Here is a 26,556-nt window from a genome sequence, read left to right on the forward strand (position 1 = left end):
ATAAAATGTTAAAATGTTGAACTCTACATCAGAAATAAACATGTTTACACCCTGGCACCGCAAACTATTTTGGTCTTTATTGATAGTTAACACATATATATAAACTGTATGGGGGTGATTGTTTTTTAACTCATTCTCTTGGATGCTGGTGAGGCTGAAAGTTAGGTTCAATTTCAATTCAGTTCAATTTTATTTAGACAGCGCCAAATCACAACAACAGTCGCCTCAAGATGCTTAGTATTATAAGGTAGACCCTACAATAATATATGCCGAGAAAAACCCAGCAATCATATGATCCCCTATGAGCAAGCACTTTGGCAACAGTGGGAAGGAAAAACTCCCTTTTAACAGGAAGAAACCTCCAGCTGACCCAGGCTCAGGGAGGGGCGGGGCCATCTGCTATGACAGGACAAAAGAAATGCTGTGGAAGAGAGCCAGATATTAATAACAAGTGATTCAGTGCAGAGAGGTCTGTTAACACATCGTGAGTAAGAAAGGTGACTGAAGAAGAAATACTCAATGCATCATGGGAATCCCCCAGCAGCCTACATCTAATGCAGCATAACTAAGGGAGGATTCAGGGTCACCTGATCCAACCCTAACTACGTGTATGCTTAGAGGCTTGGCTGCTTACATTGACAGCTCTCCTCATTAACTGGACGCATTGAAAACTGGTCCGATCCGCTGTGATTGGGGCATTGGTGCCTTTATAGCATTTTTAATGCAGTTGTCTGACAAATAATATGGTTTTGCTGTGTAGTTATTTGTCTAGTTTGTGCTCCAGTCTGGATGAGTGAAATTGTGCAGCTTAATTAGTATATTACTATTACTAGGTAATAGTTTATGGATGCAGCTCATCCAAATATGGTAACTTCCCGAACCAAGATGCCATTTTCCCAGATGCAAAAATGCAGGATTCAAAAGGTGGAGTCAAGAAAATGATGGATGGGTACAACTGTGTCTTTATCCATGTTTTATGTTCAGTCTACACTTTAAAGCCATGAACACAAGTGGCAAAACTATCAGCTTTGCTTCTCGAGGATCTTTGAGTTCCTTATGTTAGGATTTCATATCCTCCTTTGTGATTAAATGATAATATCTTGTCTTGAGTCAAATGTTAAAAATGACTTTAAAGTGAAACAGTTTCTTCTGAGGAATGAATATCGAAAGCTTTGATACATCAGTCGCTCTGGCAACCACTCAGACCCGCTGCTCGCTGTGTGTAATCTGTGACTCAGTGTGTGTAGTGTCACAGTTATCGAGTGTGCAGCGGGTGTCACCCTTTTTATATGTGTACGCATGTGTGTGAGCACGCGTGTGTGTAAGGGAGTGATAAGGGGTGTTTCACTTTAAACTTAAAAAGGGCGAGAATATCGACATGTCTAGACATGCAAGACTGAGAGCGGGAGTGCAGAGAGCAACAAGGACATTCACACCTCCTACACACAATACACACACAGACACACACACACAAACAAACATGCAAGCACGCACACTCGTTCCAGACAATCAACAACCTCAGACAGGGCATTAAGGGCAGGTCCAGCGTGATATGAATGTGTTTCATTGCTCTCAGCAGAAAAAGGAGCAATCGTATTGCTGGCGTGTTGTCATGGATACACTGTTTCCACCGGTAGAATTAGTGCAGTAAAGCGTTCAGGCCTGAGCTGATTACTGGTGTGCACTTTTCTCTCCCCCCTCTCTCCTTCTCTCTCCCTCTCTCTCCCTATCACATCCCTCGCACTGCTGCTAACAGCCACCTGCCTCTGTAGCGTAACGTTTCCTCCGCCATACATTTTTTAAAACACCTAGAGCCATCGCGGGCCCAGAAACAAACACAGAAGAAGGCAGAGCAGGCCCCACGGCTGAGATCTCTCCTAAATATAGCCCAGCTCAAGTGCAGCTGCATTAGCATCACAAGTTTCATTACTGCTCTCTTTGAGTGCATCTGCAGTCTTCAGTGACGGAGAAGAAGGAGGAATAAGAGCTCAGAAGTAGCTCAGGAGCTGTTTTATTGCTATACTTTCCACCCACGGGAGTGATTATTAGGAAAGGTCTAGTGGTAGTAACGTGCAGTCATGGGTCAGATGCATAGTTTTCCCCACTTTAAATCGTGTGCAAGTCTTTATCAGTTCAGCCTTTTGCTTGTCACTAAACCAAGTAAACCAATAAAAACATCTGATGTAGATATCCGAGCAGTGCTTCTCTGTGATAGTTTCACAACTCACTACTGTCAGTAGTTGATCAGTGCACTTCACCTCTTCCGGGTGTTAGCATTTCCTTAAAATGTTCAAAGTATCTCTAGCCAGGTTTTTCATAGCTAAAATAACCTAAACCGAAAAATAAAACTACCCACCGTTGCATTTGGCCATATTCTGGTATGTCACAACCACAGAGAGTATAAAACGTGGACATAATCACCATGACATCACCCACTGGTTTGTGAAGGCAGTTATGAAGCCTTGCGCCGAGCATTTTCACTGTCGCCATCTTAGTGTTTTGAAACTGGATGTGATGAGTGAGGGTTAGATCTCGCTAATGGCTTGTAATTCACAAGAGACAAGAAACCCCCTCCCTGCTCTCACCAGTGAGCTTCAAACTTTGCTTTTTTGACAAAGCTAATGGTTAAGACCTCCAAGTATGCCTTCGCCTTAGTTATCCCGCTATAGGCTCATGCTGCTGGGGACTTCCCCTCTTTTTACTAACCATGTTTTATATACCACAGCTGCATGTCTGTCTTTGTGTCTCTCTTTTTTCTCTCCCTTCAACCCCAAACTGATCACAGCAGGTTACTGCCACTCCCTGAGCATGGTTGTGTTGGAGGTCTCTTCCTGTTAAAACAATGTCCTTCACCCCGCTTTTGCCAAATAGTTGCTTGTGTGTCTGTTACAATACCATGTTTGCAATGTAAAGTGCCTTGTGTGTACGATATGTTTAAATTGAGAGATTTTAGCCTTTACACACATGTACTACACAGATGAGCAGGTCGTAGTAGTAATTATTGTAATTGACCACATCTGTGGCTGGAAACAGCAAAATGTGTTGCATGTCGACAGTTTGAAATTCACGCTTCTTTCTATTGTTACAATAATTCGTGACATTATAACTGTATCCTATTGAGCTGCTCTTTTAAACTAGCAGACTGTCATTAGTTACACTTTATTTGAAAGGGTCTTAATTCTCTTAATTTGGTCTTATAGCCAATTCAAGAAATGTCTTCACTGAATATTCTACAGTAACAAATGTCTGCATCAGGACTTATTTGATTATTAGGATCCCCATTAGCTGTAACACAAAGCACAGCTATTCCTTCTGGGGTGGGCGTGTATATTAACACATTTTAAAACAGTGATGTAAAACAGTGTGACTTCTTTTAACTTGTGGATGAGGTGTAACCAGTTGCCCAGAAGTCATGTGACGTGTCATATAGCTGTGACAGAAGTCTGTATGAATCGGTTTATCACAAATGAAGTGTGTCATGTGTTTCAGTCAAGCAGTACACATAAATAGCCATAGACCTGCCTGTAATTTGCCACACACAGAAATCCAGTGTAATTTTGTTTGGGATTGTTTGTTTATGTCTTGTGTTTATATAATGAACGGTTGCTATGGTTGCTATCAAATGTTGTCTCTGCTCTTCCTTAAAATGTCTGCATCAGCTGATTTGTCCTCGATTGAGACCTTCAATCTCGTGGGTTTAAGAGCAGTGCAGCTGGATTTTACCTTCAACCGACTAATGAGGAAAACAACAATAACGTGTGTGAATTGTTTTGCATTTAAGGACTTTCCCGGGCATCTTAGCAAAGCGTCTTGTGGTGTATAAAGAATTTGAATAAGCCTCACTTCCTCAACTGAAGTTCCCTTTACAAACAGTAGTATAAACTTGGAGAAAGAAGTACGGAGTCCAGAAGTCTCAGTGCTGTGATGCTAGTCATGTGATCCGAGAATCTGCATCTAAAGGATTTCTTAAACACAGTGAAACTAACAGCAGCTACAGTACATCCAAGATGCACTTCTTTTTCTTACTTGTCTAGCTCAGCAGTATCTAGATCTTCATTTAGAAGAGCAATAGCTGGCAAATGGTTAGCTATATTTAGACCATTTTAATACTTAATTATATAATTATAAATGGAAATGGAAACTGGACATGTCAGTGCTGCAGCGAAGAGTTCACCACCAGTTCGTTTCCACCAGGCTGGACTTGAATCTGGACTAATGGAGGCAGGGGAGGAACAGGGAGCTGGGAGGAACTGAAGCTGAACGCTTTATCAAATAAACTCAGTAAAGATGTCTAAAATACCATGCCTCTGTAATTAATATAACTAGAAAGGTTAGTGGTGTATAATTCAACAGTTTAACAAGTTTATGTAGCTTAGTTTCCATTAACCTTGTGAGTCTCTTCTTTTACATGCTAGCTTTGTGTTTATCAAGTTTATGTTTAGCAGGTTTCGTTTCTGCTGAGTTTACCACCTTGGTTAAGGATATCAGCATGTTCACGTTCACTAAGTAGCCTGAAACACAAAAAAACAGCTGTGGTGAATGGGAATGTTTTTGCTTTTACAGGATCAGTCATTAACAGACAACCGTGCAGGGTTTTTCTCCATGCAGGAATCTTTTGTGCACCCCAAAAATGCTTTAACCCAGAAGGATATTGTAATAAATATACTGAAATCAAATTATGCTTGAGCTTTTCATTCGCTCAGCAGTAAAACACTGTAGAATTTGGTCTATAAAATGTTCAGAAGGAGCATAAGAAAGCATTAATTTATGTCATGTAAGGCCAAAGAATCACTTACTTTATGTGAATTAAACATGCCTACTGGGATCCCCATAGACCCATTTCAGCCATCTCAGAATGAGTGGTGGCAAACCAGTGTTTACCAGCATCCAGACTCATCCTCTGTGAGCTATGAACACTGAGTAAAAAATGAATGTTAGTCCAATGTTGTTGAGATGTTTTAGTCTTTAACAATATCCTGGTTCAACACAGTCGTTGCCATTCCAGGGAAATATTGGAAATACATAATTATTAGGGCAATTCATTGGACTAGGGCAGTTCTTTAAATTATTTTATTTGTATGTTCAAACATATTGTGAAATATTTGTATTAGGGAAAAAAATTTTTGTAAAGGAAATTACTCCAGGAAAAATATGTACCCAGTGAAGGCTTGACTATAAAATTTACAGTAAATGTATGTACGTATGAACGTTATGGCATTCTGTTTCTTTTTTTAAATATTAATTGTAACTTCTTTTCAACATCTCCTTTTATTTTACTTAAGTTACTGAAGCAACCTTGCAAACAGGTGTTGTAAAATTACTGTTAAAAGAAAGACTGAGCAACGAGTTTTAGTTTTGAAAAGTCATCAAACTGCCTCTCGTGCCAAGCTCCTCTTTCAACCTGATATCAGCAGGAATATATATCACGTATGGTCAAACAACAACTTCTCTGTGATTTTACAGTATGATTTAGGGGAAAAATACTGCTGGGTCCTTATTTTGGACCCATGATGCATTGTGACTCTGTAAGATGGCAGCAGGAGAAGTTGCTCTAAACTCTTTGAATTTATTGCATTTTGTTTTACGGTGTCGTTTGTGTCAGCTTGAAATAGATCCCACTACAGAGAGAGTTCAGCTGAGAGTCTGAAGTTCGGCAGGGGTCTAGACAGCGAGTAGACTGGAGTCTGGAATCTGTGTGGATAAAATAACAGGTTCCCTCGTCACATCGCACACCACATGACCCCTCAACTCTCATTATCCTGAGGGCTCATCTGCATGTGTGTGTGCTGGAGACAGGTGCTGACTAGGTGACTGAGTACACAACTCCATTCATGGTCTCCAGACACATTTTGTCAAAGTGTGGTTTTTAGTATCGCTTCAACAGCAGTGATGGTCACACAAGACTTCACATGCTGCCAGCGGGCAGAGTGATACTTTCTGTTTACAGGCAGTGATACTGAGGCAGATAAACATGATGACATTTCACTTTTTCTCTCTCCCTCTTTCCCTTCTCTTCCCACAGTTTGGACCAACGTGGAGCCTCGGTCGGTGCCAGTGTTCCCTTGGCATTCGCTGGTCCCTTTCCTGGAGCCCAGCCAATCGGGAGCAGCTGCCCAGCCCGTTGATGGCCAACAGCTTGTCAATCAGAGCAAAGGTACCAAATGACCATATTCCTTTTCTGTACACACGACCTCGTAAGGTTTTACCCAGGAGAGGTGTGCCGAAGATGGATTCGTGCCCTAAAAACAGTTTTATAAACAGTTTTCCCACAATAAAATATTCATAACAGGAAACGGCATGCAGGGATATGTTCTCAAATAACGCCTGCCAAAACAATCAAGTACAAATCAACAGCCAAGTCAGTGTTTCCCAAAACAGTTGCGACAGGATTGCAAATCACCACAGTTGGTGTTCACACCATTATTATTCTCGTAACATTGTTGATAACACTATTTATTGAGTCAAGTACTGAAATCTATTCAAAGACTGATTTGAGCAGGTGGGGATTGTCAGTAAGCTACAAGCTAATTTGGAAACAGAAATCTCTTTTGTACACATCTTAATGGGATTTTATTTTAGGCCCTTTAAGTCATATTTTTAAGAGCTGTAGGCTGTTTAAAGAGGTTCTGCTTACCACCTCTCTATTTATATCTGCTACTGGAGTAGCTTTGCATGATTCACAGTTCAAAATAAACAAGTAGCTTTAGCTCCTCCCTCTTCAAGCCAGCTTTCATCTGATTGGCTGCTCCTTACAAATAGAGGTTTGAACAGCAGGAGGAAACCAAAAGTACTAAAAACTGTCTCACACCCAGCATTTTGAGCTGTCTGAAGCCTGAGCCTTTCAGCCACAGGGATTTTACATGTTAACCTCATTATTTGAGACTTCATCCATGTTTAATATGATCTCTACCACTTTAACAGTGCATACCACATATGAGAGAAAATAAGGGTCCACTTTAAGACCTGCTTCGAAGGTCACAACTTAAAATTGCTTGTTTTATCTGCTCAGAAAATCAGAGTAGCTGGTGATAATTTCCCAATGAGCTGACCTGCTCATGAGTGTTTAGCAGCATTTGCTGCACACACCAGCATTTTCAGCCAATGTTAGTGTTTTTATAAATACTTAGCCACCTAGACATCACTCATTAGTTTTTGGATTACCAGTTTGAAGGTTAGAGTTTGACGTTTGGCCCAGTGCCATCTCGGCTCTGTGAAACCGAAAATGACTATATTTAGATGAGAGAATAGAGCTAATCAGCTAATGCCTAGCTAATTTGGTTAGCAAAGTGTATCTGTTATATACACAGACTGTATAAGTGAAGACAGTGCAGTTTTGATCACTAGTTTCTACTTCTACTGAAATGCAGCACAACGTTTATTGTGCAAATTAGAGTTTGAAAGCAGTATGAAGCATGGTGTGCTTTAGGGTGGGCCTACTAAGAGTTGCTGTGTAAGCATGCAACGCCTCTTAGTTTCTCTGTGAAATCCACCATCACTTATCATGTGTGGTTTCAAAACATCAAGATGACGATGCAGAAATACTGAGCTTGAGGCTTCACAGTAATGGTAAACGGTAAATGGCCTGCATTTGTATAGCGCTTTACTTAGTCCCTAAGGACCCCAAAGCGCTTTACACTACATTCAGTCATTCACCCATTCACACACACATTCACACACTGGTGATACCAGTGGCACTGAACTGCCCATTTGGTGACAGTCGGTGGTTATTTACAGTAAGTGGCTTTATTATCTTAGAAGTCAGCAGGGTTAAAAACAAAATTTTCCTTGCTGAAGAAAGTGAACAGCCAACTCTTTTGATGATACTGAGAAATACTTTTGCTAGAAAATTAGAGAAATAACATCGAGAAAACAAAAGTAATATTAAGAGAGTGAGCAGAGAAAGAAAACCCCACTCTGTTTCGTATCTGTGAAAGTGGAATAGATAACTCCGTTGGACCCAGATCACCATGATCAGACTGCACCAAGTTACAAAATGAACATCATGCTGTATTAAATAAAAAATAAAATTAGCTTTGGAGACTATAAACTCATGAGGACATTATTTGCTGAGGCCTTAAATCATGTAATTTTCTCATAAACGTCTGCATCATAAGACTTCTGTTTTTGCCACTCCTGGATCCACTTTTTAGACCCAAAAGCTATGTCTTATTTTATTTTGTTAGATTTGTTCACCACACAGCCTGACTGACTAAATGCTGCAGAGAGTGTTAGCTAAATAAGTAATGGTGAATTCAGAAGTTGAAGCCAGTCTCTGTAAACCCGTCAAACCTTGAAAACAGAATAAATACAAGGAATACTCGGCTAAATCTTTCAGTCTGTGGATTTAATGGACGCACTTATTTGATGTACAGATTTAGATTTTAACTTTTCAGAGAACAGTTTCTTTATGTTTGCCTCCATCTTACACAAGTATTTTTGTTACTACAGCAATAGATTATAACATAGATTGAGTCAGAGCTTGTCACACCTCCCACAGACAGTTGGCCAGAATACCTGCCATCAGCAAGCTGCATGCAGAGTAGCCCCGTGTTTACACATACGCCACTGTTACTTTCATAAAGCTTCTCCACTAACTGGCACATAAATCGCTTTTTTTGGATAATATTTTCAGAGCCTCGCTGTGCTGTAGCTCTGGTGAGTGACGGGCGGTCAGGTCCTCCAGACCTGGAGAGAGGATCGCCATCATGTCCACCCCCAACGAATGACAATCCTCCTACAGACAGGGGTGGGGTGGACAGCGAGATGGAGAGTGACACAGATGACCCGTAAGTACAAAATGTTTGTTTGTTTTTTCATTTTATGCAGAGTTTCTTTCTGGCGAGTGATGTTTCGACGCGTACAGGGTCTTTTCATATGTTTTATTTGCTTGGATATTGAGGATTAAAGCCATAAAACGCACTACAGTCAGCTGACTTCAGTTCCTGTGGGCATCAAAGGACAAGCGCATGATTTGAAAGTGCATTAAGACCAGGAAGTACCCACTGCTGTTAAAGTGACCTGGAATTTCTTAATTGTTTTTTCTTTCTTATTGTTTTAAAGAGTTTTTATTCCTGTGAAGCACTTTGAACCTTTATATATGATTCAAGACTATAGAAGTGGTTGTGAGTGTACATGAGTCCAGGAGTGCCATGGGATTTTAAGTCAACCAAGCTTTATTATTTTAACTGCACAAATGGAATTTACATACATTCAGTGCCCTGAATGACACATCAAAGGTCCTGATTGGTAGAGAGGACAACATTTGTGAGGGGGAAGATTTCTTGTGTGGAGAAAACAAATAAAAACCCCTAAAGATGAAACAAAAGCTATCAGGAGAAATTACTCCAAAAGTTTCCTGTTTATGACTTCAGCTGGACTGGGGGTGTCAACGGCTTTCAGCATGAGTGTGTCATTTGTTTTTGAGGAGGTAACCACTAATGCCATTGTGCCAAATGAGTTAGAAAGGCACTTGAAGACCAAGGGTCCCCTTTCAGAGAAAGTTTGGCTACTGTAAAAGAGCACAGGATGTTAACTAGAGACGGCAAGAACGTGTGCTGGATTGTGTGGAACTGTCAGATGATGAGGAGTGGGGTTTTAGTTTTAGTGGGGCTTATTGCAAAAGCGTCTTCATCTGACAATAAAATCAAAATTGTCATTCATGTCATTCTGGATAGCATAAAGGGCTTTTTCTCTGCAGATGAAAGCTTGATTTCTCTTTGAAGAAGAGCTAGAAAACCACTGAGCTATACAAATAAAAATGGCCCGACTCTTTGCAAACAACTGCAAAGAAGGCATGCGAACAAAAACACTAATAATGATGTGCCTGCTGACCTCAAACAAGCAGCCAAAGCCTGATTTTTAACACGTAACAAAAGTAGAGCTGAGGCTTGTAGCCTCCATTACAGCACAATCTGCATGGCCTCAACATTTTCCTGCGAAGTGCACTTTGTTCTGTTTGCCCTGTGTTGATACTTAAACACTAAAAAAAGCTCTTGTGTGTAACCTCATTAGGATAGAGGCTTGAGCCTGTGTGTGGGACTGTAGCCTAGGATTCATGTGGTTCACTGGTAATGATGCAATAAGTCGTCTCAGGCCGTGCACACAAAATAAGGAACCACAAGGATAACGTTGTGTCTTTAAAGTCTAAGCTCTTATCGATGATGACCCCAGCCCATATTCTGTGCTATCAGAGTATGTAAATATTGCTTTTGTTAAGCCGTTCTTCCAAGTGTTGGCAATGAGGAGGGGGGAAAAAGTCATTCTAACTGATACGCTTAAAAAACAAGTTGCTTTTTGCTTTTCTCCAAAATATACAGTTAGAGTTTTAAAAAAAATAGCAGATTATATGTAAGATATTACTTTTTTGAGTACAGAGGCCAACATTTATGAGTGCTGTTGGAGAAGAAGTGGAATAATCACAAAAAACAATAGATTGAATTTAAATTCAAGTGTAGAGGGTAGCGTGGTCCCCTGACCAATCAGAAGCCAGTCGACTGCCGAAGCGGTTTAGGTCTTATTTACATGCAAGTGCAGTCTTTATATCTGTCTGCTACTCACATATGAACTCAGTCACTTCTTAGAGCGAAATAGCAAACAGTCTGGAAATCTGTTTATCAGTAGCTGCTTGCTGGTCCCCTCACTTGCTGCTGAGGATATTTTATTCTAAAGTTTTTGTGTGTTTTTTTTTCAGAGTCTCGCTGAAACAACAGAGTGTTGTTAACCAGGGACCTTCTGTCCCTTCGTGCTCCATTTAAATGGTGTCAACTCATTTTGAGCAAACACTTCATACATAGTGTTTGTTTCCTTTCTGCGACTCTCGGTATGACTCATGAAAGCGGGTAGTAACTGTGGATTATATTAGATGCAGTTTGTCGGTATAGTTTGAATCTCCAGCTTTAAAACTCTCAAGGACTCTACACTTGGAACAGGTGTATTGAAATCCACCTTTGCCAGCAGAATTCAAAAGAAACAAACAACTTTTCTATCAGCTGCATCGGTGTGTGTGTGTTTAAGTGTGTGTGTGTGTGTGTCTGGCAGGAGTTGTATAGTCTGTGCTTGTTCATTCCTCTCAGTCTCAGGCTGTGTCTTTACATCTGGCGGGGTTATTGCTCTTTCAGAGTGACTCAGACGAGCTGCGCGGCTGTCTGGCTGGTAGTGTGGTTATGAATGTTTCAGGGTCACTAGGCTCACAAAGGCTGCTGTCGCCAAAAGAAATAGATCAGCAATATCTTAACGTTACACTGCTTACACCTGTTATCTGCCTACATCTCAATGGAGAGGACAGCGGCATTAATAAAAACAAAAAGTCTGCACATTTAAAAAGAGCCGGTATATTAGCTCCACTACCCTGTTTTTATGTTATTCGTTATCAGCCTCTTGTTATCGGTCCATTCCCAGTCTCTTGCTTTCTTTTTCTGCTTTTGTTCACTGCCACACAAAAGTGAAACATCCCCCTACACAAGCACATTCACACATACGCCTATAAACAGTACTGACTTTACCCAAAGTCCTTCTAGAAGAAAGTGTCTCCACTTGGCAGTTGTTCCTGTTAGCAAACACTAAGGCCCTGTCTGAGCGAGTGGGGAGAGAACCATAACATTTGCTGCATGTGAAGAATCGGTAATTAAATCTGATTAAAAACTGGCTTAAAAGTCAAAAAACTCCCGACGTTGTTTCCGTGAAATCTGCCAAACTCCCCGACGGAAGCTTGTGTGCCATGTTTAACGTGTGGTTTAAACATGACCATGCCATGAGAAAAACACTATTTAAATTATTTAACCCTCAAGTCGCCGAGCTATTTTAGTTTTAGTAACTGTGACCTCCTTACCTTACCGTTAGTTGCAGGCTTATATTTAAGATTTTTGTTTGTACGTGTGCAGAAACATCTTCTGCAACAGCAAATGTTGCTACGCTAAATCTGTTAGCGTAGGTTTGCTTCAACACACAGACGTGGGAAATTCCAATCAAATCAGTAGCTGTGATGTCAAAAAGCACATATATATTACCGTTGGCCTTCCCACACCAATGGACCAATTGTCATTAAAAACAATGAACAGTTGGAGTAGAGGTGAAAATATTTCCTCACATAAATTTATGTCGGGAAACTTTTTTACAGTCAAAACTACCACATCAGCATATTTACATATGTGTCTGGGGCAGTGTTGGGGAGTAACGGAGTACATATGTTATGCTATGCCCTCTATATTTTTGGTAATCCCACGCCGGTGGAAACCCCAAACAAAACACGCATTAAGAGGCTCTAATGCCTGTGTCTCAATCTCACGGCCTATGTCACCTCTACTTGCGGCCTGCATAATGACGTGACGAAATATTTTTAAAAATTATTGTTCAAATAATTATTTTTGTGTTACAGGCATAGCCTCATGGGCTAGTAACCTTCAGTAATAGTAATAATTCACACAGCAATAGTACATTTATGTAGCTGTAAAAAACATGATAATATATTACATTACTCTCATTGAGTAATGTAACGGAATACGTTACAAAATACATTTGGGGCATGTAATCTGTAATCTGTAGTTGAATACATTTTAAAAGTAACCTTCCCAACACTGGTCTGGGGTCATGAATTGTATATTTGGCTACTTGAGGGCTAAGAGCGAGTATCTAATTTTGAAGACTTTGTACACTGTATGGACAAAAGTACCGGGACACTTATACATGTCACCTATAGGAGCTGCTCAGCCTTCACAACATGGGTTTCATGCTGTGAAGCTCCCAGTGCACAGTTTTCATGCTGATGTTAATACCAGAGGAGTTTTGAAACTCTGCAGACTGTTGAGTCAGCAGAACGGCGGTAATTTTAACACCCTTTGCGCCTCAACACTCGGCGCTCTGTAGCTCTGCGTGGTTTGTCACTTTGTGGCTCAGTTGCTGTGGTTCCTGCAGTAATACTACCTTCATTTGAGAGTGGAGAGAGGAAATCTCACAACGCATCTTATTACAGCACCACGCTCAAACTCTGCAGTGTAACCCATACTTTCACAGATGTTCGTAAAGGCAGACCTCATGGCTCTGTGTTTGTGATTTTATACACCTGCGGCAACGAAAACACCTGAATTCAAACATTAAGAGATGTTTTTACATTACTTGTTGTCCATATAGTTACTCCTTCATTACCAGCTCAGTCCAAGTCTCAGCAGAAAACCTGAATAATTCTGCACTAATCCACGTTATGGGCCACAAACACTGAAGATACAGCGAAGATACCTACACCTGCACTATAATATCGAGTTACTGTCATGAATATGAGTAGCCCACGTGTTTCCTGAATCAGCCATCGATCGGCTCTATGAGGACAACCACTGTTCCAAACTGCCTGATTGAGAGTCTCAGAGTACCATGTCTCTGAGTCAAAACTAACTTTATGTTCTTCAGCATCAGAAACAGAGACAGTACTAAACCAAATAAGTTACATTTAGATTTCATAATGCCATGGTGTCAGTTATATATAACATTCCTGTTTTGGGTGGCTTTGGCATTTAATATAATTCAGCAACACCATCAAAGAGGTTTTCAACCTTTCACAAAATGACTGTGTTATCAGAGCTTAAAATGTGTTTTTCTTCATCAGATCTTCAAAAGTAACAGGAACACAAGTCTCTTTGTTTGGATCAATCATGCTTATGTATGTAACCTTCCCCAAAGGCTCAACCCTGATATTCTAATCAGTTAATAAAGTAAAAGTCTTAATTATTATTTTCCATACGATGGTGCTGTGTTGTTTAAAATGTGCTATAAACTTGGCTTTGTTAATGACTGTTTTGAGGGGTTTTCTGTGTAATATCTTGGCAGACATTTCTTAAGCTTGTTATTCCGATAATATCTTTTTACCCCATCCTAACTCTCTGACTCATTATTGTGTTGTTTTTTTTTATATTTCCTTGTTTCCCATAGCTTAATCATTATCTCCATGGACACTGTAAATATTACTCTTGTGCCTTCATCTGCTTTTGTTTATTTATTCTTTCTTTTTCTTGTGTTTGCCATATTTGCCAAAAATGTTGAGTAGAAAAGAAAAGGAGAAGAAAAAAAACACCATATTCATGTAGTCACAGCTTGACACCGAGTTCACTGTCTAACAGACTTTCTGTCTGCCTGCTCACAAAAGCTTTTCTTCTAAACAGAGTTTTTTATTATTATTTCCTTTTATCTGACACCAAGTGTAGCAACAAGATTTCCTGTGTTTCCTGTCGCTCTCAGGAAAAAGTCTGAGAGTCAACACTAAACTATTATTCTTCTGCAGACGCCCTCAGATAATCTTTTCTAATACTGATAACTGGTATGTTCACATTTTAATTCTTAGTATTTCTACATTCCTGTAAGTTTCATTACTTTCCCCCTACGTCAAGTTTAATATCATAATTAAAAGTTAAATTTTCCAATTAATCGACACTAAATCCGTCTTTTGTTTTTTCTCATAAAATGACCAGTCATGTCTTTTGAAGATAAGGTTAGCGTTTCGTTTACTTGTCATTATGAAACTGCTCATTCATACGTAACAAAAAACTGTCATCAGCTGCAGCAACAGCTGTAAAATCATGTTTTTCTATTGTTGTGTTGATAAAAATAATCTAATATTGTACAGTTTAGTTAGGTTTCTGTACTTGAGTACAGTGAACTCTTATCAACACCTGTACAGTTCTTAATAAAGTCATTAGACCACCGCACAATGAAAGGTTTATTTCTTAGCTACACTAAATTAACAGTATTAGTAATGACCAAAATAATTTTTTATGTTTCTGTAGTGGTTGTTCCACCAGTATGTGCAATCTCTTTAATCAGAATTGTATTTTTAATACTAAAATGTACATTTTCAAATGTACTGCTTGACGAAAAACTCAAAATATAGTAATGTCCATGATTATTTTTTGATTCACATGCCGAATTACAGTTATTTACACGCATTTATGAGAAGAAAATTTTGTTTTAGAAGTTAAATGTCACACTTGATTAATGTCTGACTTTTTTCTGAAACTCAGTTAGTTTTTTCTGTTTTTTCCGCCTAATCAATACCGATATAATTTTTAGTTTTACACAAAGCTTTGACAGATTTTTAAAAATATTTCTGTTTTCTTGGTGGTCTATAAAAAATCGTGTCAAGCAATGAATGCATATGGCTTATTAACACTTTCTCATCCCTGTACCGATACCCATGCAGTTTCTGCTGATCCAATACAGTCTTTTTCACTTTCGTGAGCAACTAAAATACTAATACAAAGAAACAAAAACTAGATAGAATCAACACTCAGTCTAACCACTATCTAAATTCACAGATTAGTTAAGCTTTTGTGCATTCTGTCAGATTTCTTTTTTCTTTTTATTATCTGATGCTTGTTTTCCTCTGACACCACTGCTCAAAACAGCAAGCAAACACTTTGATTCAGCAATACTTGGAATTTAAAAAAAATGCATTCAAACCATTTTTTTAGCTTGTGAAAGAGTTTATTTTTGGATGTTTCTTCCTTTGGTGATAGTTAATACTTCCAGTATTGTATTCACAACAACAATCTCTGTTTTCTGCAATCACGATCACCTTATACTCATGGATGATTATTCCATGTAAGGTTAAACAAACCTGATCCCACCTGATACCCTCATAATCAGCTAATTTATTTATAATTTTAGTTAATGTGAGTTATATAATAATTACAAAATTTGAACTTCATATTATGAAAATGTTCTGAGTTTCAGGCCCTCAGAGTACATAGAGGTGGGTAGTGATTTGGTCCCATATCTGCCATGTGTGACTGTTAAAAACTGTAACCAAATCTAAAGCCAAAATCATGTTTTAGCCCAGCATGTTAGAGACTCAAAGCAGCCTAATATAAACAACAGTAATGTTGAAATAATATTAAAAAAAGTAAAGCACATCACTGCATTTACCATTTATTTTAACTGCTGTTTACAGCAGCAGGTCAAACTAATGTATGTTTATGTATGTTTGGTTCCCTTTTCCCAGAACCAGTTCAGTGTCTCGGGGGGGAAATGCAGTTTCGTAGCAGAAAAAGCCGTTTCAGTGGAATACACTGAATACATTCTCAGTAGTTAGCAGGCTTAATGATAGCGACGGTCGCTTTGAGGTGTCTGCACAGAGCTGAAACGCTACTAAAAGACAATATCAGCCACAGTCTGATCACCCTGCTGCCCTGTGGCAAGGGATACAAAAGTGTTTGCTGCTGAACCACAAGACTTTGAAGCCGTTTGTTTCATCAGTCTGAGACGACTCATCCACCACATTCCACCACAAACCTTTATTTCTATGACTTAATTATTTATTCATTAATTTATATCTTTTGTTTGGTTTTTTTGTGAGTAGCAAAGGGGATGTTTTAAAAAACCCAGCCTTGTTTTGATAATTAGAAATTACCACCGAGTCTCGAAGAGGTGAGAAACGTCGTGCCAACTAAATTTACAGCAGATGAAAGATACACGAAGTGGAAAAAGCAACACAGATGGAAAGAACTGCTCCATTATTTCATGATTGCATAGAAAACTGCAGGTAACCACTAAAAAGGAAACATTTTTTGTGGTTTCTGCAGCACGACATTTCATACTGGTTAAGTGGTTACTTCATATGAAACGCCACAGTGAGCTGAACCTTCCCTTCCTGCAGCAAATTTGTGAAACAAATTTAAAACATATGAGGTGGAGGAGTGAGATATCTGAATAAGCAGGCACTACTGCATCAGAGACCCTTCTGCTGCATTGCTTTCCTGACTTGGAGTATGTAGCCACACTAGTATGCTTTTATATTTAAAAGGTGTAAATGTTACTCCAGAAAACCCTAAAACACAGACTTGTGATATCAGTGCTGACCTAGTTTTAGTTTCCATACTCTGGGATTGTTTTATAGTTAGACTGGAGACAGATTCGCTCCCTGACTGGGGCTTATCGCTCTCAGAAAATAAACATTAAAGCCAGGCTCACATATGCCTGGCGATGTAAGTCTTCTCACGTCTGTATTCATTTTACATTTTTGTGTCATCACTTGATGATGGATACTCATCCCAGTAGGACTCTAATGTGTTGCTATATTCGCTTTGTAATGACGAATATATTTCAAGTGTCACAATTTCTAGCCAAAATCACATTTTGTTAGAATGACTTTTGCCAACTTTGAGGATCAGTATCATAAGCTATGTTGAAATTTAAATAGCAAAACTGAACTGCATTTTAAATGTTCCTGTGGGGTAGGGGGCTGTTCATGAAAGGTCTCCCTTTTACATTTATGATACCAGGATCATCTTCTATCTAAAGTTATTGTAGGGAAAAATGGGAATGTCGAAGGTGGTCCTCACAAAGGAATCTCTGGTCTTTCTTTTGAGTTCTTCTCCTGTAATATTTTCTGTGTCACTCTGCTTCCTGTCAATGCAGTCATTCGTGGATGGATATTATTTTTTGGGAAACTGTGGTAAAACGTCTGGACAGAGGATAAAGCCTCAGACTGAGGAATCTCCCTTGAATTCCCGTCTCAGTCAGAGTCTCAGTTTCACTTTTCTTTTTGTGTGGATGCAGGTTTTCCCCGGGTTTGGCCAACGATCCATCGCCTTCCACTGGAACCATTAAGAGACGCACACAGTCCCTCAGTGCACTGCCTAAGGACGGAGACAGAAAGGTCAGTCCGGAGTGCACCCAGTCAACCAGCAGACAAGATGTAAAAAATAGAAGTGGAACACCAGATGGTGATTGCTTGTTAAATGTCACTACAATAAACACTCGTGTCCTCTGCCAAACTTTAACCAGAGGGAAAAGGACCACATCCGCCGTCCCATGAATGCCTTCATGATCTTCAGTAAACGCCACCGGGCCCTGGTGCACCAGCGACATCCCAACCAGGACAACCGCACAGTCAGCAAGATCCTGGGCGAGTGGTGGTACGCTTTAGGGCCCAATGAAAAGCAGCAGTACCATGATCTGGCCTTTCAGGTAAACAAACACCCTCAAATTCTTCTTCTTTCCTCCTATTTTATTACTTCTGTGCTTTTTCTTGTAATGAATTGGTTAAATGTTTTGAATTGAGTTTACTGCTAACAAGTCTAACACATTAGCCGCTGTAAACATCCAGTTTCAAGTGGCTTCTCTGTAATTATCGGATAAAAAAAAACTGGGGGAAATTTCACGAGCTGTGAAATCTGCACAGCTGGTATTCAGAAACTGAAACTGCATCAACAGAAAGTTGAAGACCTTTTCTCCTCCTCCTCCTCCTCCTCCTCCTCATCTTTCTCCTCATTCAGGTGAAAGAGGCCCACTTCAGAGCCCACCCAGACTGGAAGTGGTGTAACAAGGACCGCAGAAAGTCTTTGTCAGAGGGCCGGGGTACCCCAAAGGAGCCACGGGAGAGGAGCATGTCAGAGAGCATAGGTGTGTGATGATCACCTCTAATCTGCATTTTTAAGCTAAAGGGAAAAAAACCATCTGTGAATCGCTTCGAACCTTCATAAGTTCTGCAGTGAATTTTAATACCAACTGTTGCTATGAAGCATTGTTTTTTTTAGATCTTCACATAATTTATATGTATAAAACGTATCGAGTTTGCTAGCTGTAATATAGTAATATTACGAAATTTAACAATTTTTCCAAGCAAGTCAAAAAAATACTGGTGAACTGTACAAATCCATTTCTTACTCAGGTGATTTTACATTTTCATACCCACAAAAAAAAAATCACCACATCAAAATGCAAAGCAGCATGAGCAGATTATAGAATGACCCCAGTCAGCTGGCAAGTTCAGATCAGGGGCCATCAGCACTCTTACTCTCACCTTTTTTGTCTTGGTGTGACATAAACACACCACTTTAGGTTACACCTGTGCTCTTTTACCCCTCCCTAAAAGCTCAAACTCACTCTGTTTTCAGGAAAGACGAGTCAAAGAGAGCTGTTGTTTAAAAAGCTCCATCTAGAGGAAATAAAACTCACAATGTTTCTCTAGATGAGCCAGGGGAAGGCTGAATATCAGTATTAAATTATCACAAAGTCATTGTGATTAAGATTATTTGCTATAATGGAGGAGCCTCGTCTTCAGTAATAAAGGGATTTGCTTGTATTTTATTATAAAATGCACAAAGCGTTACACACATTTGTATCAAGTGTCAGGCTTTTGTTCAGTATGGACAACAATAACTAAACCCCTCGACTGTCAGAATATAAAGGAGCGTTTCTGAGTATAAACGTATTGATTTGAAGCTGTATTGATCCGCTCCTTGATGATTCAATGTGATATTTGATCTTTGTTCTGAGTCTGCTCTTCTCTCTTCCCCAGATGCCCACTCAGAGTCCCAGGTGCTGGAAGGGAAGGGGGGAGGCTCGGGATGGCCGGGGGCATCGGAGCGTCGAGGAGGGATGTTTGGGGGGCCGTCTCACCGTCCCCGAGCCTTTTCCCAGAGTGCAGTGCACACCCTGGAGCAGAGGGAGTGGGAGAGAGACCTGGAGAAGGTGCGAGGTTGTTAATCTGTAGCTGCCAGGCAGCAAACAGACTCAGGAGATTTAAGACTGTGAAGAAAGCTGTTTCAGATCACTGGATACCACCAACTGGTTACTTACCAAACAGTGTAATTTCTCAGAAAAACACCCACGTAAATCTATTTAATGTGTCAAGTTGAGTGTATTTAACAAGTTTCTTAGAGAAAAATGCATCCCAGAGTGAAATGAAGAAGCAACAGAGTGAAGTAACTTAAAGAAACCCACATGAACTCAGCGGTTGCAGTGTTTGTGTGTGCCTCTGCACGCACACCGCAGACGTGTGTCCCTCAGACCGCAGAGCGTTTTGGCCGAATGCTGTTCAAAAGCAGTTCAAATGGACTCGCTCGATGCTTTGTGTGAGGGCTCGAGTTGTTGCTGCTGAAAACCCAGTGGAAGCTCTGGGGGAGAGCAGCCTCCAACTTCAAAGGTTTCGCCTTCTACTTTTTGTGTGCCTTTGAAGGTATGAGACTGGTGTTTGCTGCTTCGCTCCTAATCACAGAGGAGTAGGCCTACATGCGAGCGCTTTTGTCTGAAGGCGTTCATCTGATGCCACGGGCGTAAAGAATGTATGCATGCTTTAATAATAGCTGCATTACTTCTGTCTGATTTCTTTAGAGTTTATAAACAGCACATCTTCCAACACTAACACTTTTTTCACGGGTTTCTCCCATATTTTAAGACAATCCTGTTTTCCTCCATCTCTCGGGGAAACTCCTGGGAATTTGTGCGAGTCTCAGACTTTATTGTAAATAACTGGAACACATGCATCTGTTACCAAGGTTACCTCGTCTGCCAGATTGTTTGTGAAATGCTGTCTACATACAGAATTCACACACCACATGTAATTTTAATGAGATTTTAATCCATCTGTAACCCACAACATGCATTAAGAGGTGTCTGTTTCACAGCAACATGCATCAGAAAGGTGACTTTAAAACACAGCAAAATAAATAATAATGCCTCGAGCAATGTGTGCGAGTTGCTGACTTCAGTGAAGTTGGAAAGAGGAACCTAGACCAGGATATGTGCACACATTAAACTAATGTCTAGGTCTGCTTTCTTTCATCTGTGCAAAATCTCTAAAATTAGAAACATCCTATCTCAGACGGATGTGAAAAATGAGCTCTTGCATTTGTTACTTTGAGACTGGACTGTTGTAATTTCTTACTATCATTAGGTTGTTCTAAAAGCTCCTTGAAAAGCTTGAGCGAGGCTCAGTTGCCGCAGCGAGAGTACTGGAAAGAGAGATCATATTTCTCCCGTACTGACTTCTCTTCTTTAGCTCCCTGTTGAATCCAGAACTGACTTAAAATCCTTTTTCTCACATACAAAGTCCTAAATGATCAGGTCTTGCTGTAGATTGAGAAGCTTCATAGTATGATATTATCCCAACCGAGCACTTTGTTCTCAGACTGCTGGCTTAATTACGGTTCCTCGAGTTTCTAAAAGTAGAATGGTAGGCAGAGCCTTCAGCTATCAGGCCTCTCAGCTCGCAGTTTGGATTCAGGAGAGAGACACCGGCTCTACTTTTAAGATTCAGCTTCAAACTTTCCTTTTTGATAAAGCATATAGTTAGGGCTGGATCACACATTCCTGAACCATCCCTTAGGTACGCTGCTATAGCCTCAAGCTGCTGGGGGACTTCCCGTGATGCACTGAGCATTTTGTTCCCCCCTGACCTTTTTACACACTTTTCACTGCATCTCAGTAATGTTTGTCTTCTCTCTCCCATAGTCTGTGGTATTTATTTGTCTTCTATGCTTTCCCTTTTTTACTTTTCTCTCCCCCGACCATCCCAGGAGATGGCTGCCCTTCCCTGACCCTGATTATGTTGCAGGTCTCTTCCTGTCAGAAGGGACTTCTTCCATCCTACTGTCATCGAGTGCCGCTTATTTATCTTACAGTATAAAGCACCTTAAGGCAGCTATTGTGAATTAATGCTATAGAAATAAAACTGAATTGAACAGCCACAACTTGAGGTTTACAAATCAATTACTCATACATGAAATATTGTAAAACCACCAAAGATACCCCTCCCCACTCATATTAAATTACACAACTAGTTGCAACCAAATTAGGACAAATAGTGATATCTCTGTGTCATGAGAAGAATGTGCAGGGACCAAAAACACAGAGTAGTTCCAGATCACTGGTTATACTGCAGGACGTAGCTTAAAAATGATTTATTTTACATTTTTCAGGGCAAACTTTATTTAAACATTCAGTAACTTTAGTGGCACTCTGTGTCACAATCACTATAAAATACTCTTGTCGTCCTAAAAAAAATAAATCTCCCATATTTTGGACATAAATGTTGGCTGGTGTCATTCAGTGTCGGTGATATATTTTAGAGAAATCACTTCATGTGCCGTCTTTCTTTCTCCACTTTCAGGAGGACGGCACAAGTTTGTTTCGCGGCCGTCCACCGCCTCAGTCGCTGTACCAGGGTGGGGCCAGCGAGGACGTGACTAGCGATGAGGAACGCATGGTCATCTGTGAGGAAGAGGGAGACGATGATGTCATGGGTGAGTGAGATTATCTGCAGAGTGATTTTAGTGAGGTTACAGTTTCATAACCAGAGAGTAATAGTTTCAGTTCCCATGATGGCCAGTAAACTTCTGTTTTCTTACTCAGTGTGACTCTGTCAGCAAATACCTAATGCTTGAAAAAAAAAAGTGTCTCTGTCATGCAGCCATAACACTTCAGCTGCTAATTGCTAGTCTTAAAATATCACGACCACAACAGCACATAATTCCCAGTGTAGCTGTGAAAGTCTGCAGGCAGCCTTAACAACCTTTGTCTCATTTGCTCTACAGAAGAAATCAATTCATAGTCATAGGTGTAGATTTTCCAGTCAACCTACAGGATACTTCCTTTTCACTATTATAAACATGTGTGTTAAGATAAGATAAGATAAGATAAGATAACCTTTATTAGTCCCACATGTGGGAAATTTGTTCACTACTATTGTTTCACTACGCCCAGTAGGAAGCTGAAGACTTTTGTTGTTAAAAAAATAATAATAATGACGTGACTCATAAGTATAACAATGCCTCTGACAGGGCAGGTCTCTTTCTTCATCATTAATCTTCCTCTGTGAGCTCACGCAGCTACTAGATCTTTTGTGACACAAGTAAATATCCCTGTCACGCACACAAACACATGGTATTAAGGATCTGCAGGAGAGAGCATGCAAATGCAGGAAACTGAGGCAAAATTAATAAACAAAAGGCAAGGTTTAAATGGCTGATAAATACTTAGAAGAGTCCAGTTAGGTCCAGTATTTCACAATAAAAGCAGAAATCTAAAGCAGACACATAGAAGGAAAAACCATAAATAGCATTAAAAAATGGATGTAGCCACCATGATGTCACCCACTGGTTGGTGAAATCCCACCGTTTTGGTGTGACGAGTGTGGGAATGAAAGGGTTTACAGCAAAGGCCGTTTTCACATGGACGTCTATATAACTGGAACCAGAGGCATCACCCCCTGCTGGTCATTAGAAAGAATGCAGGGTTGAAGCTTCACTTCTGAAGTGACGTTACCGCCATCTTTTTTACAGTGTGTGGATAATACTGAGAAAAACTGAAAGCTGAGAGTGGAGAGACAAGAATACAGTGGGTATATAACCAGGACTGAGTGGACACAACTGAATACAGATGAAACTAATGAGGGCGGGGCAGCAATCACAAAGGAACAATAGGCAAAGAGAACGTCATCACCAAAATAAAACAGGAAATAAGAAGAAAGAAGGAGATTGACACATGGACAAAACAGGAGACAAAGACAAGGAAATATGACACACTTTGAAATAGAAGAAAGAGTATCAGTTAAATCGAAACAGGGAACATAAAGGAAAGGAAAAGGAAAAAAGACCTGACTTAGAATAGAAAGAATTCATTCATCACTGAGGTGAATACGGGACATAAGCACAATTAACAAAAGACCCAAAGGAGGGCAGAGTAGTGAATCGTGCCTGCGTGTGTGGATTCAGCAGGTGTATGTGAAATAAAACAGGAATAAAGAAATCAGAAATCCTCAGAGCCTCTGTTCTATTTTTAACTGTTATGAACTGTAATAAAGACATTTCAGCCAAAAATTCATGAAAAAGCCTTAAAGCGCTGGATGCTCTCACACATGAGACTTCTCAATGTGTCCACCACTCGCAAACATCCAAACAAAATCTAAACCCATGAAAGGTTTGAAGTGTGCTGTGTGCGTTTTGTGCACTTGTGCCGATATTTTTTGAAGAGAGTAAATAAGAAAGAGATCAATGAAATTGATAAGGCTAAAATGTTTTGTAGGTGAATAAAGAATAATTATTCTAATAATAAAAGGGGTTGTGTGATATTTCACCCTCAGAAGATTCATGTCCTGAAGGCTCCATCGACCTCAAGTGTAAAGAGAGGGTGACAGACAGCGATGAGGATGAACCAGATGGACAGGTACGTGCAGGGTTTAAAGAGATGTTCATTCAACATGTGTTTGTCTTATTTGACTTGTTCTTGGAGTCTGTAAAGTTTGAAATTTAGCACAAAGCTCTTTCTGTTTGATCGAAAGTGATTCTGAGTCATCAGCGTTAAATTAGCATCATATTGTTGGTGCTTTATTTTAAGGCTTTTTCTGCATTTCTTTATTCCCATCGAGCATTAAAAACCCACAGACTTTTCAAAGTTACTGTAAGTTGAGAAGAACTTCACATATTAACTTTCCCCCTTTGATCTCTGTGCTTCTCTCTTCCCTCCAGCATGGCTTCCAGCCTGTGGCTCGCTCCTCTCTCCCCTCCTCCTCTCCCTCCATCATTCACTCCGACTCCTCCTCGGCTAAAGGGAACGGTGGCGGTAACGGAGGAGGTCCTGAAGACGGGTCAGAGAAGAAGAGAAAGAGAGGCGCAGATGGAGGAGAGGATGAGAGCGAGGGAGCCCTAAAGACAGAGCAAGCGGCAGCGGGTGGAGGAGAAGGAAATGGAGGAGGTGGGCAGGGTGTCTCCTCTCTCTTCATCGCCCAGCCTCCTCCACCGCTGGCCCAGCAGAGTTTGACCCCGGTCGGCGTCCGCATGGCCCCCACGATGGTGACTAACGTTGTGCGCCCCATCGCCAGCACGCCCATCCCCATCGCCAGCAAGCCGGTGGAAGGAGCCATCACCCTCAGCACCCTGCCACAGGACAAGAAGGCCACTCTCCTGATTGGGGGTGGAGGTGCTCAGCAGCTGCCGATCACAGCAGGGGGTGGGTACCTGTCGTCCTCCTCCCCTGGTCCAGTCAGTGTAACCCCTGTAGGAGGCAGCAGCCTGCTCACTAGCCTAGGTCTGGGACCCGCTCAAGCAGTGGAGCTCCTCTCCCTACACATCCAAAGCCCCCTACCTGTCCTCCAGCTCCACCCCACTGCTGCCACCACCTCTTCTCTCACACCTCCCGCCTGCCCCACGACCCCGGGACAGGCGCAGTACATCCTGCCCACCGAGAGCCCCTCCTCCCCTCAACTCACTCACCAGCAAATCCTCTCCCTGCCCGCAAATGCCGCCCTGGCCAATGGCGTGCACTCGGGGGCGGGAATCAGAGTCAGCCCCGGGACTAGAGGTGAGACAGAGAGCAACGATTGGCTGAGAGAGAAAAAAAATGGCAAAAAAAAGTAAAAATGTCTTTCTTTGATTTTTCTTTCTGCTGCTCTTCCCTTCACTACAGTAGATTTGATTGGCTTACATAAACGGGAGATACATGATTGACATGAGTTATGAGTGCCTGCCGCCCGCCCACGTCCTAATCACTCTCTGTTCATAAGAAGCAACAGGACCGTCATTCCACCTTGTTATCAGCAAGGAATTTCACTAGCATCTGTAGCTGAAATGTTCCCTCCGTCTCAGCGTGTCTCCACCCACCGCCGCTCCTCTGATGTCTTCACCTCCCCTCTTTTGACTCGATTCATCTGTTCCTCACGCTGAGTGATTTAATTCTCTCTCTCTCTCTCCCTGCTTCTCACTAATCAGTCCAAACCCAGTCGCCAGTCTTGCAGAGCAAGATGTTGGTTCCCATGGCAACAGTGAGAACCGGGTCTACTCCTCCTCATCCTTCCCTGGTGGCTCCGCCTCTTCCCGTGCAGAACGGCCCTGCGACAGGAAACAAGGTAAGAACACGGTGTCAGAGATAAATACCTGCCAGCCCGGTGGCTCGGAGCAGCAGCGACGTTAAAACCCGAGTGAGGCGACAACAAAGCAGATGACACGAGGACGTCCACGCGTGTTTTACTCATCTGATTTGGAGCAAAATTTTCTTTTTGAGTAAGAAAATTAGATTCACACATTACAAGCAGCCTTTTACTCTTATTTGTGAAGTTGTGTTGAGCGTTATTTAAATTAAAAGATCATAAAAACTCCACGTGTAGAATCATCAGTCAAATCTGATGTCAGAGTGCTAAATTTGCTACAAAATGAGGTTTTAAAAAGCTTTCTTTCCTCTGAAAGTGAAACTTCTACCTCTTACTTCAGCCCTCTTTGTGTTGCAGACTTAGGGTATTTTTCAAATCAGAATAATTTGAATGCCATGTCTCCTTTTTATAATATCTCTTTCAGTGCTCAAGGACACCCGATTTGTATCGTTAATCAGGGGACCTATTATGCTGATTTCCATCTCCATGTTTCTTTCTTGGACTTTATTTACAAGACAACTCTTATCTTATACTGAGTCAGTTCATGCACCATCTGAAAGAAGCTATTTTATCTCTGTGATGACCATATAAAGATATCAAGTCTTTTGACAGATCTCTATAAGCTTTTTAATTAGATGATGGTCGTTAACATTAGTGAGAGGGGCTGTCACATTTGTGGCTTTGTTTCTAATTCTTAGGAAGGAATTAAACTTTCTCACAAGAACAGAAAAGTTTAGTAATTTGCTTTCACACCGTGACCTGAACTGAGGGCGAATTACATGTACGCCATTGCTTTCTTTGTTTTTCGAGCTCAAAGGTCTGCTTGAGATGTTGTTATAGGCTCAGAAACCCGGCTTTAATTCTTTTGATTTCTCACAACCATGAAAATACATTGTATGTTTATAGCTTTTAAATACTGGATACATGAC

The 26,556-nt window shown here is 40.8% G+C and overlaps 1 protein-coding gene across 6 annotated transcripts in view; it reads left to right on the top strand.

Annotated features, from left to right (window-relative positions):
- Positions 1-26,556, top strand: part of cica (capicua transcriptional repressor a) — a 62,479-nt gene that overhangs the window by 26,118 nt on the left and 9,805 nt on the right. For 4 of the 6 annotated variants that reach the window (XM_026155875.1, XM_026155876.1, XM_026155874.1 and 1 more), the window contains 10 exons: positions 6,023-6,154; positions 8,633-8,786; positions 17,539-17,638; positions 17,767-17,949; positions 18,258-18,384; positions 19,283-19,455; positions 21,875-22,007; positions 23,846-23,928; positions 24,231-25,062; positions 25,470-25,606. In XM_026155875.1, coding sequence (XP_026011660.1) covers positions 6,023-6,154; positions 8,633-8,786; positions 17,539-17,638; positions 17,767-17,949; positions 18,258-18,384; positions 19,283-19,455; positions 21,875-22,007; positions 23,846-23,928; positions 24,231-25,062; positions 25,470-25,606 — 2,054 coding nt within the window. The remainder of the gene's footprint in view (positions 1-6,022; positions 6,155-8,632; positions 8,787-17,538; positions 17,639-17,766; positions 17,950-18,257; positions 18,385-19,282; positions 19,456-21,874; positions 22,008-23,845; positions 23,929-24,230; positions 25,063-25,469; positions 25,607-26,556) is intronic. The other 2 variants (XM_026155879.1, XM_026155878.1) reach the window with 2 other exon arrangements.

Source organism: Astatotilapia calliptera, chromosome 22 (assembly GCF_900246225.1).
Source record: "Astatotilapia calliptera chromosome 22, fAstCal1.2, whole genome shotgun sequence".
NCBI classification, from domain to species: domain Eukaryota; kingdom Metazoa; phylum Chordata; class Actinopteri; order Cichliformes; family Cichlidae; genus Astatotilapia; species Astatotilapia calliptera.